General features: G+C 39.8%; 1 protein-coding gene across 2 annotated transcripts in view; it reads right to left on the bottom strand.

Annotated features, from left to right (window-relative positions):
- GPC6 (glypican 6) overlaps positions 1–16,259 on the bottom strand; it is a 726,663-nt gene that overhangs the window by 22,567 nt on the left and 687,837 nt on the right. For both annotated transcript variants that reach the window (XM_077781485.2, XM_085556757.1), the window contains one exon: positions 740–876. In XM_077781485.2, the coding sequence (XP_077637611.1) occupies positions 740–876 (137 nt within the window). The remainder of the gene's footprint in view (positions 1–739; positions 877–16,259) is intronic.

The raw sequence follows: 16,259 nt of genomic DNA, 5'->3' as shown, positions 1-16,259 counted from the left end.
ATTCCTCCCCCTCTCAGCAGGGACAATCAGATCCTTTCCTCTGTCAGCTGATAAATCCACACTGGGACTTTTGGAGACACCTGCTCATCTGCTGGCTCCTGCTCTTGCTGCAGCCAGGGCCAAGTAAACTTCAAAATTAAAACTCACAGAAAACTCATCACAAATATGAGCAGATGATCACAGTTACCTCTGAAGAAGAGCATAAGGTCAAATCTTCTACACAAGATAAGTAGGAGTGCTACATTTATTCTCTGGTGGTGATTTTTCATTTTTTGCCCTTCATTTTTGCCCCCCCCCCCCCCCCCCCCCCAAGTAAATAGCCTTAATCTTTGCCAGCCAATAGCAAGTAGAATTGAAATTCCAATTTCTGTTTCATCCCAGTATGGTATCCCGAGAGTGCAATTGCTTCACAAGCTGTCAGTCCCAACACAGGGATGCTAAATGGACCTAAAGAGCTCTTTGAAATCTCAGTATAAATTATCCTTCTGGAGCTGAACCAATGCACATTTTCTGCCTTCATATGCTGACCCCATGTGCACATTTACCCTGATTCACACTCTGACTTTAATGGCACTTTGACAATAAGTAATCTTGGCTACAAGTGGTGTGTGGACAATGGCTTGTTCTCCCATTTCTGTTTCACCCTCATGAACAGTTTTGTGAAATACCCCCAGTTTCATGAATGCTTCAGGCCAGATGGGGATTTGGACCGGGTGGGGTGGAGAGGGGTCCACCTCACCTTGCCTTGGCGTGGCCATTCCAGCAGTCCTCCTCGATGGATGGACCCGCTGTCACTCGCTCATCCTTGCAGATTGTGTAGGGCAATGTTGACCAGAACTTTTTAGAGAGCTTTAGCTTTTCTTTAATGTCTGTTACCTGATTAAGAGACAATGAGAGGGAAAACAGATTAAAAAACATCAGCCACACTAATTATAATGTTAAACAATACATTGTATAAATTTGTAATGGTGATGATGGTGAAGGTTAAAAAAGCTAAAGGTGCTAAAACTTAATTTCCTTGTGTTTGAAAACAAGACACCCAGCATTGGAGTTCAGAACAATCAAAGTTACCTTTTTCCACAGGCAAGACATTAATAAAAATGTTGCGTCTTGCGCTTCCTAGTTGCCATTTATCTAAGGTTTTCTAAATATACACCTTTTAAAGAATTAACATGGTTCACAGTCTGCTGAATATGAATTCAGTTAAATTGTGTACATCAGATAAACCCATCAGCTTGGTCATATCTTAGAAAAATATTATATGGGCAGCTACATGTGCAGGTTCTAAAAAAATGGTGCAGTGCTGAGCTGATGTTGAACTGATTTAAGATACATGGGCTGAATACACTGCAGTACATTTGGATCTCAGTTACAGTGAAAAGTCATGCAGAGACTATATTCATCTTTGCTATTATGTTTAGCTAAATATCTGTAACTGAATACAGAATCTGCATGCAAGAAACGCTGGGACAGTACTGAAACAGTTTCTTTACCTTACAAATTCCTTGAACAATAATTTAATTTGGCATGATTCAGGTGGCAAACAGGAACAAACTGAATTTCCAGTATCAACTTAATAAATAAATGTTCTGACTAAATTTTTTTCAGTTCTTGTTTTGTGTATGGTATACTAGAGTGGAGAAATCTATAAGAATAGATAGAAAAAACAACAAAGGACAGACTACAAAGGATGAATGCTGCCACTGTTGGTCTTATGGAAACAGATACATTTCACATGAAGTTATAATAGGATTTAGGGGAGCCTGTTGAATAGCTTTTAAAGGAAATTGCTAAGCTTTGTTCTTTAAAAAACCAAGAAATAAAAGTTCTCCATTCCTCTTGTCTTTTTAGCTTGTTGAGGTACAATATTGTACTCAGCTATTTATCTCTTTTATCTTTTTTTCTCAGGACATGACAGCTCTCCTCACCAATGGCCTATGCTGCTTTGCCGTGCTTAAACTCTGTGGAATGTCACTTTATAAGCCAGGAGATAGAAACAGCTGAGGATGTTATTTCAGAAGCACTGTTTGAATTTTCATCCACAAGAAATAAGTAGGAGAGTATTTTTCTGTATGGGTTGTTGACAGTGTTTCTTGCCATGATAGACACCTTATAAATCTCCTCCACACCCCTTGCCAAGCCCTAGTTGCTTTGTTTTCACATGAGATACTAGTGGCATTTGCAAGCCTTAAAGTCTCAACAGGGGAGCCCTGTCAAGCCAAAAAATAAATTCCAGTTTACCGGCTGTGAGCAAGGCTTTGGCAGGAATGGAGATGGTCTCAGGATGCCAGTCCTTTCTGATGTCTTTGGTCCATAGGACCAGGGTTTTTGGGGAGATAGCAATCCCTCCTCTTTCTGCCCATGCTGAAGGTAAAAACCCCAAGGTCTCTAGTGGGACAGCTAACCAGCAAAAGCAACTCATTTAAACTGCCCATTTATCATGGTGTGTAAATTCCTGCTAGTACACAGTGAGAATAGAGAAATTTTATAGAAAGTATAAGAAAGAAAGATTATAAGGTGGAGGATCCATTAATATAAGTTTGCTGGACATGAAAGTCAAAGGGATAGATTTTCTCATTATTGCTTGTGCCTGGATGACTATTTACATGAGTAATCTGATTGATATTGGTTGTGAGTGATTAGCTTTCAGAGCAGTAATTTCATTGCTTGCTGGAAGTTATGTAAAGCTATTCAAAACTCATGTGTTTGGAGTTACATTCAGATTTTGCCCATATTCAAATTAAAGCTGGTGCTCTAGGACTTGCAGACCTCTGTTTTCAGCAAGTGATTCAACACCTACTGGAAAGTGATTTCCCCCCCGACTCTTCTAAGGGCTGTAATTTGGAGTAGAATCCTTTAATTTTCATAGAAGCCAGCAAAAGGATGGAGAGAGATTCTCACAGCTCACACACTGCGCATACTCTCCAGATACTCTCTGAAAATCAAAACAAGGACTCCCATTCCCCAGTCCCTTCTGAAGATATTAAATGGTGTCTGCATACTCCATATTTGATAACAAATCATTAAACTTCCTAATGGATTGTCTTTTTAATTTATGTTGAGGAGGTACACCTGATAAAGTAAGATGGTCTTACTTTACTCAGGATCGTTGGTGAATGACAACTAATTAAATCTCAGAGGCATCCTCCTGAGGTGTTATTCCCATTTTAGAGCTTGGGGGGAGGCAGACCTTTGCATGACTCACAAAAGGCAGCAATAGTAAAAATTACTGCAGCTTAGGGAAACTTTACCAACTTACAGCCTCTCGAGGTGCCTTCAATTCAGGTGCATTTTAAAATTTTTTTATGTCCTTCAGATATTTCCCTTCACAGCTATGTCCCACCTCACACCTTCCTATTGCATTATTTCACCATGGAGCTTTACACAATTTGTGTGGACTCAGTCTCTGGAGTCTTACCCTTTCCTGCTGTCTGACCAGACCTCTGTAAATCCTCAGTTTTTTAGCACTGGAATTTACACATCTGTCTAACTGTTCCTTGAACCTTATCCTGAAACTTTCTGGAAGTGCAGTGTGGTGTCCGATGGCTTTGATAAAGGAATTTCTGAAGGTGAAATTGATTCACCTTCTCTTTTAGGGGAGTAGCCTGATGGCCTGGTATTCATCTGTGAGATGCATATTTGGGCATAGGAGTACTTTTAATGTAACTTTAAATGCAGAATAGAATTAGGAGATGTAATGCCTGCCATGACATATTAAACTTTTTGTCTGTGGATTTCAGAGGCTTCAGTTTTGGGATCTTGTCAAGCATGACCACAGAAATTCTCTTATTAGTCCCCATGGTTACACATGTTCCTCTGTACATTGTTTTGTTTGCCACCAGCATTTAAAAACTATGTAACAGATGTACAGACCCTTGAAAGTAAGATAGACCCTTAAAAATAACTTAACATTGCTTGCTTGTGATTTATGAAGTCAGACTACTGTATTCCCTAGTGACCTGTGGCCTTGTAAATGATTCCTTGGTGTTTCCTATTCTTTGAATTAAAGATTAACTTTCAAGCTTGGTTAGACTTCTCTGGAAACATTTAAATATGAGACATATGTGGTTTTGATATTTTACATATTTTCTTTTCACTTGCTCTAGCAGAGATTTATAGGGATTAAGACAGCTGGATATCTTTGGCTGTAGCTAGCCTGATTTTCCCTAGTTATCTTCCTGACATAGCCCTGATATTATACTGAAATACCCTTTTTTCAGCAATTTTGGAGGTATGAAACTTGTTCTGAATCAAAATACTTTCTCATAAGAAAAAAGATATAGTCAGAAACATGCAAAAAGTTAGATTTTTAATTTATTTGGGACATAAAAAATGGATATTAAAATAGCCTTGTCTTGATCTGTAATTGCTAACAGCAGAAAGGCATTAATGTGTAACTGGGAAAAATTAAGTATTTGCATAATTTGCAAAGAGAAACTCATATCCAGAGTTACAGGAATGGTATAGCTACACATCCTACATTGAGAAACTGTTTATTTTATATTTCTGCCACTGTCTTCTTAGGAAACCAAGTCAGTTATGTATGTCATGCAATTCCTCAGCAAAACTTGGAAGGGCACCCATGAGCTCAGTTCCAGGCCTATCAGCATGGGTTCAGTCATGAAGTGAGCTAAAAGCAGGCCCATCACTTTAGTAGGAATCAGACCCTAGCATTCCTTGCTTTATTTCAGGACATTTGGATAAAATGAGAATTCAGAGTAAGTTTTGAATATATCATGTAAAAATAAAAATGTGCTGAATATCAGTTTCATAAGGCATGAAAGATTTCAGAAAGACCCTTTTCAGTGAATGTGACAAACAATGGAATCACTTTGGCTTAATTTCTGATGGAAGAATGCTTCTTTGGCAGTGTGATAAAGTACGCTCAAAAGCAACTGGGGACAAACAACAAATTTTAAATAATAATTTAAAATAATTTTAAAATATTTAAAATAATGATTTTAAATAATTTTTAAAAATAATTTTTTTTCTTGTTGTCCTGCTCTACCAAATCTTCCCCTGTCGAGACCATCTCATACTCCTTCCAGATTTATCATCCCCACCCATATAACTCCTACTTTCAAAGATAAAGGACTATCAGAAAAAGCTAAAATTTTGTTCAAAGATGGTGAAATGCACACAAACCTGATGTAGGTTTAATACAATAAATGAAATAAAATAATATGGAGTCTCTATGTTAAGAAGAAATGTTTCCCTTTAACCTCTCTTTCTTCTTCCTGATGTTTTTTAAATTGTATTTTTTTCTTGTTTACTCTGCAATTTGGAAAGATTTTCCTTTTGAAGTAAAAGCAGAATATTCATCTTGCCTTTCTGTCAACACCTTCTCCTTGTGGATGCTCAGAGATGTCTTGATGCAAAGTCCATTGAGAATTAAGCCTTTATGACCTGGAAAAATGTACAAATGTTTCTGGTGGTTCACTGGAAGTTGCTTCTCTGGGGTACCAGAGTGCCACCCCAGATGTTGTACTGTGGATTCTATGTGACAGCAAAGACACTTGGCAGATGTTTCAAGTGGCTGCTTGTGATGGGATGTTGCAATTTCAGGGACTTCAGGCCATGTATGTAATATATATTCTGCCAGTGTGTCGCACTGACAGAACAGCTACAGACAGTGAGTGGAAAGAGGTCTGACATTTTGTCTCAGAGAGCAGACATGAAAGCAGCCATCACAAGCCATGTTCGTGTCTGTTCAGTTTCTTTAGTCACAGACTCCTATGCCCTTTCATTCACAAGCAACATTTAACTAATGCCACTTCTTCATGCTACATTATTTTCCAGTGAAAAACCAGACAAGCTTTTTGTTTGTCTGCTGCCTGCTTTGTCCTAGAAGTGTCTAAGACACCCAGCCAAGCACTCAGCACCCGTACAGTCTTTATTAAAAATAATGCAGACCTTATATAATGGTGGGCAGCTGGATAATGGATTTGTGGATATGGTGCTTGAGCACCTGAGCTGCATGTGGAATTGTGAGAGGCATGCCCTTCATCATGGGCATGGCCAGGTAGGAAGAACAAACAGTTCACCACCATTTGATTTGTGTTCTGCCGTACCAGCAGAAAACTGTGCCAGACTTTCATACATCGATTTATGTCCATTAGGGATTTAATCTGAAAGCATTCAAAGACTAACAGCTAACAATTTGTTTAAAAAGACTAGGTTAGCAATCACATATTATATACTGTTTCTAAGTTGTTATGTTTATATGTCTGCTACATATGTGTGTCACAGTCAGGGCAGGAATGATATGACACAAGCAGCTTAGTATAGGGCAGCTGGGTTGTTACAGTGAGCTCATGGGCACTCTCTTTCCCCTGTCCCCGGGACCCTGTGACTCTGATCAAGATAACCCTGGACCCCTCCTTCCTGCCCCAACGGGGTTGGTGGAGAGCCAGGGAAGCCCACCCTGTCCAAAGTCTATATAGATCCCTGACATTTCCTGTTAGTCTTCTTTTGCCCCACTCTCCACATGGACATCACAGAATAAAGAGAGCTGAACCAACATATATTGGGGTAAGAGCCTCTTTTGGAAATCTTCGCCATCTCCTGATGTTCCTCCCCTCACAGCCTTGGACCTCTGAGCTAGCCTGATATTCAGGGGCTGTGCGAGGGGGGAGAACGTCACTGGGTATTTTAACTGCGTATTTTAGCACAGTTTTCCTTGTAAGATGGGCTTAATGAAAAGCAGTTAACTAAGTTTGAGGGATTGTCCCCCAAGAAAGATGTGTCTCCTGTGTGTCCTTTGTTACTTCTCTCATCTTTATATAGATATCTCAGAGGCTCTAGGGATTTATACATAAGTAACTGAACTGGGCCCCCTCTATCTCATTCAGCTATTTAGCTAAGAAGGATCTCTCTCAGACATTTTATTAAAGGCACCTTCATATCTCCTCTGATTAGACGTAGGGAGCTTAGGCACGCATTTTGTTTAGAATGGCTCATTAGGTGCCCAAAATTTCAATGCACACTGGGTACCTCAGTGAGGGTGACTTGCTTCAATTATAAAACAAGCGAGGCAGAATTTTATTTGCTTTATATGGAAATTTTTCTTTTCATACATTATACATTTCCATACTTTCTCACAAAACAAATTCAAATGCCAAGCCATTGCCAAACCACCATGCACTTGACGGCGGATTATTTTCAGCTTTTTAAAAAGTGAGGCGAGTGCCACATGGACTCAGCAGGATTTGAGCATTGCGTTGCCCCAGCTGCCAGGGAGCACCCTGGGTTTGGGGGGCCCTCGAGATGGCAGTGTTGCTCAGTCCTGCTGCTGCTGCCAGCCCCCCTTCAGCACACCCGCTGTGTTTCCCAGAGAATAAGACCGTAGATTGTTCCGCTGAATATAAAACTGACAACCCTGTTATTTTAAACTCGAAAGTGACAGGCTGTTATTTTAATGAGGTCTGCCAGTGCCAAGGTTAACCAAAGCTTTATTTTCCCTACAAAACATTAAGACTGCGGTTCTAAAAAGGGGGCTGTGAAATTTTATGGTTATTGATACTTTCTCAGGGCATAGAAGTTCTGAGAATTTCACCCAGGTCTTCTTGCTCAACAAATGCTTTTTGTTTTCCATCCTTTTTTTTTTTCTCCTGACTTTGTGACTCTAAATGGTCTGGAGCTTTACCAATAACTGCCTGCTCATGATTCATGTTTCTGAATCTGCAGAAAAGCAGATGACAGCTCTTCTAATCAAGAACTAATGTAGAATCCCAGTTATAAAGCACAAATGAGCGCCTGGGTAATTTGTGAAATAAAACAAATGAGCCAGGTGACTTTACAAAGCAAAATTTTTCTCATCAGAGTATTTTGAAGCAAAATGAAAGGATTTGTTGCTGTCATTGACTCTGAGAGCTACTACTTTTGACAAGAAAAATTTTAAGGCCTTTAATAGCAATAAAGAATGGCTATTAACCTTACTGAATTCTCAGAGTAGCACATATATAAGTTGAGTGCTAGGGTGCCTTCAGCTTCCACACTAATACTCCTACACTTACGTATCTACATTCACATCACAATCCCCAGAAACCCAACATTGACTCACTTAAGTTTCTAGTGCCATTTGAGGCACCTGCAGTGATCTGGGGAAGTCTCCTGCAACTTGTGATTTATATGTGACTGCCCAGGGTGCTGTCTTGGATGACCTAGCTGAATTTTGTTGTATTGAGCTCTGACCTGAAACAGGCATTTTAAAACAATCCAGGTTTCCTACTACATGTTTTTCAGGAAAATAATTTGCGGGTCTGCGTAACAGCTGACGTGATCCCGCAGAAGGCTCCTTGGAATCTGTGGCCCAGAAACGCTGGTGTCACATCGCAGGTTTGCTGGCCCCAGGGGCAGGTGCCATTGCTCGTGTAGGGGCTAGGCAGCCACTGCTCAGAGCTGACAGGCTTGTGCTCCAAAAGAGGATAAGAAACAGGCATGTGCCTTGGGCATCGCTGCCTTTCTGTGTCTTAACCCTCACCTGGGGATCCTACCTTCAGCAGTCTCCACAGCCCTGCAGAGAGCACAGCGTTGCCTCGCATCATCAAATGGGCCTTTCTTTTTTATAAAACACTGACAATTTTGCTTACAGGCAGGTAGAGCTCCTGCCACGTTCAACATTCATTTTGGCTGGGGAGAGATGAATGGTAGAAATATGTCCAATGGTGGAGCAACCTGGCCCAAATGTCCTTTCCATAAATATGACCTCCTTTCCATAAATGTGTCCATTTAAACTATACACTTTGACCCCCAGTAAATAAAAACATTACTTTTGGAAGGTAGAAAGTACAGGAAACAATAATGCTCCAAAATGGAAATCTGTAGGACCTGAAGCAGCTTTCCCTTTCCCTGCAATACCTAGGAGCAGCACTATAAAGCTGGTCTATAAATCTGATTCAAGCAAATCCAAAGCATTCGGAGCAATCAGCTTTTTATTGCAGATAAGTATTAAAGTAGCATCAGAAATATGTTGGAATCTTAAAGATAAAATGCCAGAGGCTTTTCTGTGGCAAGGGTAAGCTGTTAAGCACTGTTTCTTTCTGAAGAGTCCCTCATCTCTCCAAGCAAATATGTTAATAGCTAACGTAAACAATTACTAATAAAGTCTTTCAAGCTTACATAGAATTTCATTTGTCCTGGAAATGTTAGTCTGGTGCCTGTAGTGAAGTGACTGTTTCTTCTCTTAAAACTCAAGGGTTTAAAAGGAACTGCATGTGTTACAGCAGAAAAATAGCTGAAGCCTCACAAGAGCCATGAGAAGTGTATGATTTCAAAGGGCAGCAAGAGCTGGGAGATATCCTTTCATAACAGAGCAAGGATAATTGTACTTCATACTTGAAGCAGCCTTACATTTAACTTCACTTCTTCTAGTAGTTATTTCTTGACATAGCTCCTTTGCTTTCCAAACTGAAGAAGTTCTCAGAGACTCTCAATGATTCAAAGCCAAACTTTTCAGGCCCTCTTATCCCAGGGGATCCCCAGGTCCCACAGGCTCAGCCCGAGGGAGAGCAGCTGCTGAGAGCAAGGCATTAGAATGGTAGAATGCTCTTCTCCACATCATAATCTAGATTAATAATGTTCCCATTATTAATAGTCTATGGAAACATCCCAAACTTGCAGCTGTACCATGCAAACTCCTGCTTGTTCTAACATCAAGATTTATTCCATCCAAAGTTAATGCCTGCTAGATTTTCCTCCCATAACACTTCTGGTTGCCAGACATTCTCTTCTGGAGCTGGAGCTTGGTTTCAATGGCCTGGATATTTTCCTTCTGAATTATTTTAATCCAAATCTGCATTATTACAAGTGGTGAATATATAGAGTCAGGAAAAGACTAAAAGTCGGCATAGAGGGTTTGTGATGTTGCATACACTCATTGTAGTGATGTGCAGTTTTGTATTTTTTTGTTTTTGCCAAATTTTCTTTCCAGACTCTCCAAGGAAGATGCCACAATTTAATTTTTAGAGTTGTTTCAGGGATGAGAAAGTTATCAACAAATTGGTGTTAAATCACATGCAATATAAATGGTTAGAACATCTAAGTTCTAAGTGAAAATCACAAAATACTGACAATGAAAAAGGTAATGTTTTCAGAGACAAAAAGTTATGCAAAAGATATTTCTGGCAGGTCGAGGAGGCTCAACAGGAAAAGTGCTTATCAGGAAGACAATCAGAATCAGAGAGAGCCTGGTAGTGTCAATCTGCTATGTCAATATACTAATGCCTTCCCACTGAGCAGGGAAACCGAGGTGGAGTTGCACTCTCCTGTCCTTTCATGATAGAGTTAAGTACCCTAATTACTGGATCCTCACAGAACAACTGCACACAGCTTCCTCAGGGCTGCCAGAGACTCAGGCAGATGCATACAGGAGATGGAGAGGTTGGGTATGAGTCCAGCTGCTGCTCTGCTCGAGAATCACTCTAAAAGAGGGAGGAAATTTAAGTCCAGGTAGAAGTATAGCAAAGTAATGGGGTGTTCTCATAAGATTTTATCCTAGAGCAGCAAAAATCAATTCCCTGTTTTCTGCCACGGCTGGGTGGAAAGTCATGACTTTAGATATTTTTTCAAAATTGGTGCTCAATCGAATCCTGAATCAGGAAATGGACCCTTCTTTGGTTCTCTTTGAAGCAGATATGTATATCTGGAGTCCTCAGTCTGAGCCCTGTGACTTGGTGAGCAGTATGAATTCAAGGTGCACAGCTCACCTCTGCCATAAATTCAATACACTGCAAAACCATTTGTGAAATCTAATCTGGACAATTTAAAGAGCAAACACTGATGGATAAGAATGAGCCCAGATTCCAGCACTTGAGGCATACTGTGAATTTGAATGAGTTCTCTGTCCCAAAGAGTTTTTATTCCAAATAGAAAAATGAAGAGAAGAAAGGAATACCCCATATAGATGAAAAATAATTATATACCAAGCAAATTACTTGAAATCAAAGAGTCACTGGATAAGCAAAGCATTCCCCTACATCTCTAGTACCTTCCATAAAGTGAAAACTCTATTTTCCCTTCTTGAATTCTGCATGAGGTAAAAAGTCTCTCCGCTTCTCCCAGCACGCCTACCTAACAGCAGTGATAATATAGCACAATTCAAGCTATATTTTAATCAAGCAGGTAAACTCACCATACAACTAGACATGGTGTTACTGCTTGAGTATTTGTTGTGGCTCTTGGGCAGGCTTTGTATCTTGCCGTCCATCCCCCTGTCACCACAAGCATGCTGCTGGCATCTGGGAACTCTATGTCACCACACTGCTGAGGGGGACACATCACTTTCTGGATGCTACCAAGGGAAGAGGCCTGAGTCAAGAAGAAGCTGTGTATGTAAACTTGATTTTTTTTTTTTTTTCTTTCCACATATACTGACTTCTTCCTGTGCTTGCACCCTCCTCTTCCCTTAAGAGAAGCCCAGCATCACAGAGGCTGTGGGGGGAAGACATGCTGCATGGTTCTGCTGGGACAGGGATGCTGTCACTGGGATATTTCCAAATACAAATGAAAAATGGGAATGCATCTCTTCTGCATCTTCTGCTGTGGGCTGTGAGGGCAGGGTGGGTGGTGAAAGGAAAGCTACAGGACTCAAAGCAATCAATTTGCAATGGCTATCTGGTGAGTCACTTCACAAAGAGCAGGAAAATATTCTTGTCTCATTCTTCCCTCGAAGCCCAGGCAATCCTGCGTGTTCCTCACAGCTGTCTCTGAGAACAAACAGGTACAGCCGAGCTGCAGGGCTGCCTCTAGCTGGCAGGCAGCCTCCTGCCAGCTCCTGCTCCTGATGGAAGCGAGTAGCTGGACAGAAGATCGATGCTTGCTCCTCGCACACAGGAGCTTAAAAGCAGCCCAGCTCCTGTGCCAGCCCCCTCATGATGGAGGCAGCTGTGCACTGGCTATTTGTTGGGCTTTTTTTTCAAAGTGCCTACCCCACCTTTGTCTGCTGATGCTTTTCAGCCACACCAGCTGTTTGGTGATCACAGGCTGTGTTCCCACGGTCAGGAGTCTATCATTATAAAAGTAATGAGTGCTGCGGTTTATTTGCCTCCAAAATCTAGAAACTTTGAAACCCATGTTTTGGGGAGTTTAGTAACAGTCACAAAAACTAGAAAGTTGGATTTGTTTTACTACAAGAGTGAAGACTGCAGATTTTAAGAAAAGCAGTTTCAGAGGACTGGGAGTGAAAAATCTAGAAAATCTACAATTTTGTCTATAAAAATTACACCAGAGTTTTTCACAGTGTAGAAAAAACTCAAAATAGAAAAAAAGAATATACACCCTCACAAGTATAGTGTCATATGGGAGCTAAAGATAATAATAGAAGCATTCACATTTTCTGTCTATTTTAGTTATTTTCCAGTCAGGAGCTCTTCACCAGACAGAAGAGATTACTCTCACTGAGTCAAAGCTACCATTGATACTGAATGCATAAAATATAGGCCACTGCCTGAAGAATATTTTCAAGATCCCATAAGGATTTTGAGCTTCACAAACTCTCACTTCTTATCCTCTTAATTGGAGTATTTCAAGAATGTCATTTGAAAAGCTGGGATTTGGTGACTTGGAATAGAAAATGATCACGAAGGTAGTGGCACAATGTAGAAGGTTCCTAGTTACCCTCTGTAGGAGTTGATACAAGTATGTGAGGAAAGACCAAACCTTGCCATCTCTGAACTACCTCTGAGAGTAGAGACACAAGCTTGACAGAAAAGAAATATGATTTTTGGCAAGGGAGAGGGAAAATTTCCCTTCTAGAATATTTTCCTCAAAGGGCTCAGAGCAGTTTGAGAAGTTAAACTATAAGGAAAAATTATGATGGTTCATCTAAAATAAAAAACTCACTTAATTGTTTAAAGCATCAAATCATTCTGCAGCAGGGATTATGTTATAATTTATAACACATTTTTGAGTCACTGCAAATTTATTTCAGTACTTCCTTGAAAATTGACTGACAGTAATTTATGCGGGCCAAAGTCATATTCTGTCGAACGTGTCTCAAGCTATCATATATCATCTGTCCATGAAAGACACATCTACCCTGTGTAGACACAGGGAATTTGAAAAGAAAAAAAAAAAGAAAAGGAAAAAAATATAATAGAGGAACAGAAATATTTTATAATGAATAAGATAACACTTGGGATAAAAAAGGAAAGAAACAGATGAAAATGGGTTTCAGACAGACTGCTCCACTGCTATTCACTGCTCTGACATCTTTGCATACAAGAACAGCAGTTCCTAGAGGGGACCTGGTGTTTGTGGTGGAAAGGGAGCAAATGTGCAATTGCTTTCAAATGTACAAATGCTCAGAGAGGAGTTGCTTGAAAAATTTAAAATCCCTGTAGAAAGAAACAGCCCAGCACCAGTTTTTCTTTATTTAATTGCTATGTACAAAATAATAAAAAACATGAAGCAAATGCGGTGTTCAGAAGGAAAAAAAATAAAAGGAAAATTATACTTATTAGCATGCCTTTTATTCTGCACAGTTAACATCTTGCTGTTGTGTAAAAGGATTGCCACAAGGAAGAACAAGAAGCAAGAGAAGTACAGAATTCTAATTGAGTTTTCCATGCTAAACAAAATACCATGATGATTGCTCATTCATTTGGCATTCCTGCTCTCCCTGAGTCAGCACTCTGAATGGCAACATCCATCTGTGATATTTCTGAGCAATAGCCTGACCTATGGGTCATTTGCCAGCAGAGCAAACAGTTGTTGACTACCCTGCTCTAAATGTCAAGCAAACAAGAGTTTCATTCTCTCTGGTTCACATCTTGAGCAACAAATGGGCACATATGAGGAGGATAAATTATTCCACAGCTATGAGAAGAGGTGATGAGGTTCAAATTTTTTTTGCCACAGTGGTAATAACTTGCACTGGAATATAATGAAAAATTCATTACTTTTTATTTTACTGGAATATTTTTTTCCTTTTTCTTTTTCAGTTTTATCTCTATCTCATTTTCTTCTTCCTTTGTGCAGCACATTATCTCCTTCAACTGTCTCAGTTGACTCTGTCTGTCCTGCATAGCTGGGGTCATCAAGAGGTTGTGGTCTGGTAACCAGCTCCCAAGGCTGTGATAGTTCCAGGTTTGGTCTGTGAACACCTCAGGGGAAACATAAGTGAACCCTTGCAGGCATCAGAGGTGGATTTTTGGCACCCAAACTGTAGGCCTGTCAGTGTAAACATAGCTAAAGGGCAGGAGATTTGTTGTCAAAGCATATAAGGCTGTGCAATGTAGACATGGGCTTCTGTTGGGCTGTTCTGCCAGGCACACCATTTTTAGGACCAGGAGATCATTCCATGTGTGCACATAGGCATATACTCCCCTATACTTAACTGCTACTGCATGCTGAAGTCATCTAAATCAGATACTACAGGAAAAACTAGAATTCCATCCAGTCTTTATACCCTGATTTCCTTTCCCAGAAACCAGGAATTACAAAAGTTTTGGGAGGTGTGTACTTGAGTCTTGACAGCCTGAAGCTGGTGCCGAGCCAGAAGTGTTAGCTCAGTGTGAGCATCCAGAGCAGATGGATGCTGCTGTTTAGCCTTTTCCTGTGAAGGCTGTGTAAGCCAACTCACTTTTAGGTATGTCAGCATGCAAGAGGTTAAAGCATATTAAAAAAAGTTTCAAGAAACTTTCCCTGGAAACTAAAGTTGCCTGTAGTCATAGAGCAGATGTACTTCTTTGGAGCAGCTATAAATCCTTTGAGTACCCTAATAAATACACTGCACATTCATTGGAACAATGTGCCCAGTGGATTTAAACTGCATCTTATCACTTTTTCCTGAAAATAATTATCACACCTATTAGAGGCTATATTTGGGATTTTTACCCTTACACATATATCTGCTTTCCTCTCTCTAGACAGATATTCTGCCATGAAGGATGTGTGCATTTGCAGCCTGATTTTCTCCCCAAAGTACAGAAATAACCCCATGACTATACACTGGGGCACTGCTTACAGTTAAATCAAGGTGCCCTTGAATATGGCTGGAAGCTACAGGCACTGATAATCCTACTTTTAAACTCTTCCAGGAGCAACACAAACCTTAGTGCACAAAACACATTTTCTGTCTCTTTTCATATCAATCCATTGGATGATCATGCTGTAGTAATGAAAAAGTAGTTGAACAAGAATTTCAGAGCAGAGTAGTTGTGGTGGTATTTCTGTTAACTGCTTTTCCAAAATACTTTGTTGGTCACAGTTGCTACTTTTGAATGACTTTCTGAGAAACATCTTCACTTGAAAACAAAGCCCAATGAAAGCTCTATACTTAAATATTTTTAAAGCCTTGACAAGCTAGATTCAGTGATGCTGCCTAGATTGGATTCAGTTTCTTGGGACTATTTGTAGATGATTTAACTCTTTCTTTCTGACTCAGACAACAGTCAGGTATCAGTGCTAGGATCTTAATTTTTCTCTGAAATTCAAAAGCAATTCAGTAAGTAGAAAACATAAAAAAAAAACCAAAACCAAAACCCAAACCAAAAACACCACCAGAAAAAAACAGATTAAACAACCTCCCATAAAGATAGCAAGATTTATGAAAAATCCACATAGTATTCTTGCCAAAAAGAGAAACAAGACGTTATAATAATAGGGAGGGGCAAATAATGCACAGGGCCAGCTCAAGTGAGTCCAGCAGGCAAACTGTAAATAAATTCAATTACAGAAAGAAGGACGTGCCTGATAACTCTAGGAGTATAACTAAAAATTCTTTTTGATGAATGTACAATGGACACATGTAATTCTATACAATGGAGAACAAAATTATTTTGTGCAGACAATTCACAGCATGCTGAAATCATTCTTCCTTGCATTAATTTGACTCCAAACACCAAGAGTTGGTCTTGCTTGAATATGATGAGTGGTAGCTTGCATTACAGCTCAGACCAATGTTATTTTCACCACAAACAGAATTTTCCCAATACAATACTGGGAGCAGATAGGTCTGATTGTCCTTAGGGACAACAAGCTAAGCTGCTTTCTATCAGCAGACAGATGATTCCTGGGTGTTTACCTCAGCAAAGAAAAAGTATTATTCAAAATATGATAATAATCCATACTTGGGGATTAAAGCATCCTAGAAAATCCAAGAGGTATTTCCTCATAACAAGCAAAATATTCACAGTGCATATGGACATCGTGCAGACATGTGTGGATGAGATGCTTCATATAGAAAAGTAATGATACTGTGAAAGGCACAAATACTCAGGTTTGTGGAAAGCTTGCAGTATAGTAGTCACAAAATGATC

Source organism: Lonchura striata, chromosome 1, assembly GCF_050655825.1.
Source record: "Lonchura striata isolate lonStrDom1 chromosome 1, ASM5065582v1, whole genome shotgun sequence".
NCBI lineage: Eukaryota > Metazoa > Chordata > Aves > Passeriformes > Estrildidae > Lonchura > Lonchura striata.
The sequence above is the reverse complement of the archived record's forward strand: the minus strand, read 5'-3'. Positions and strand labels throughout refer to the sequence as shown.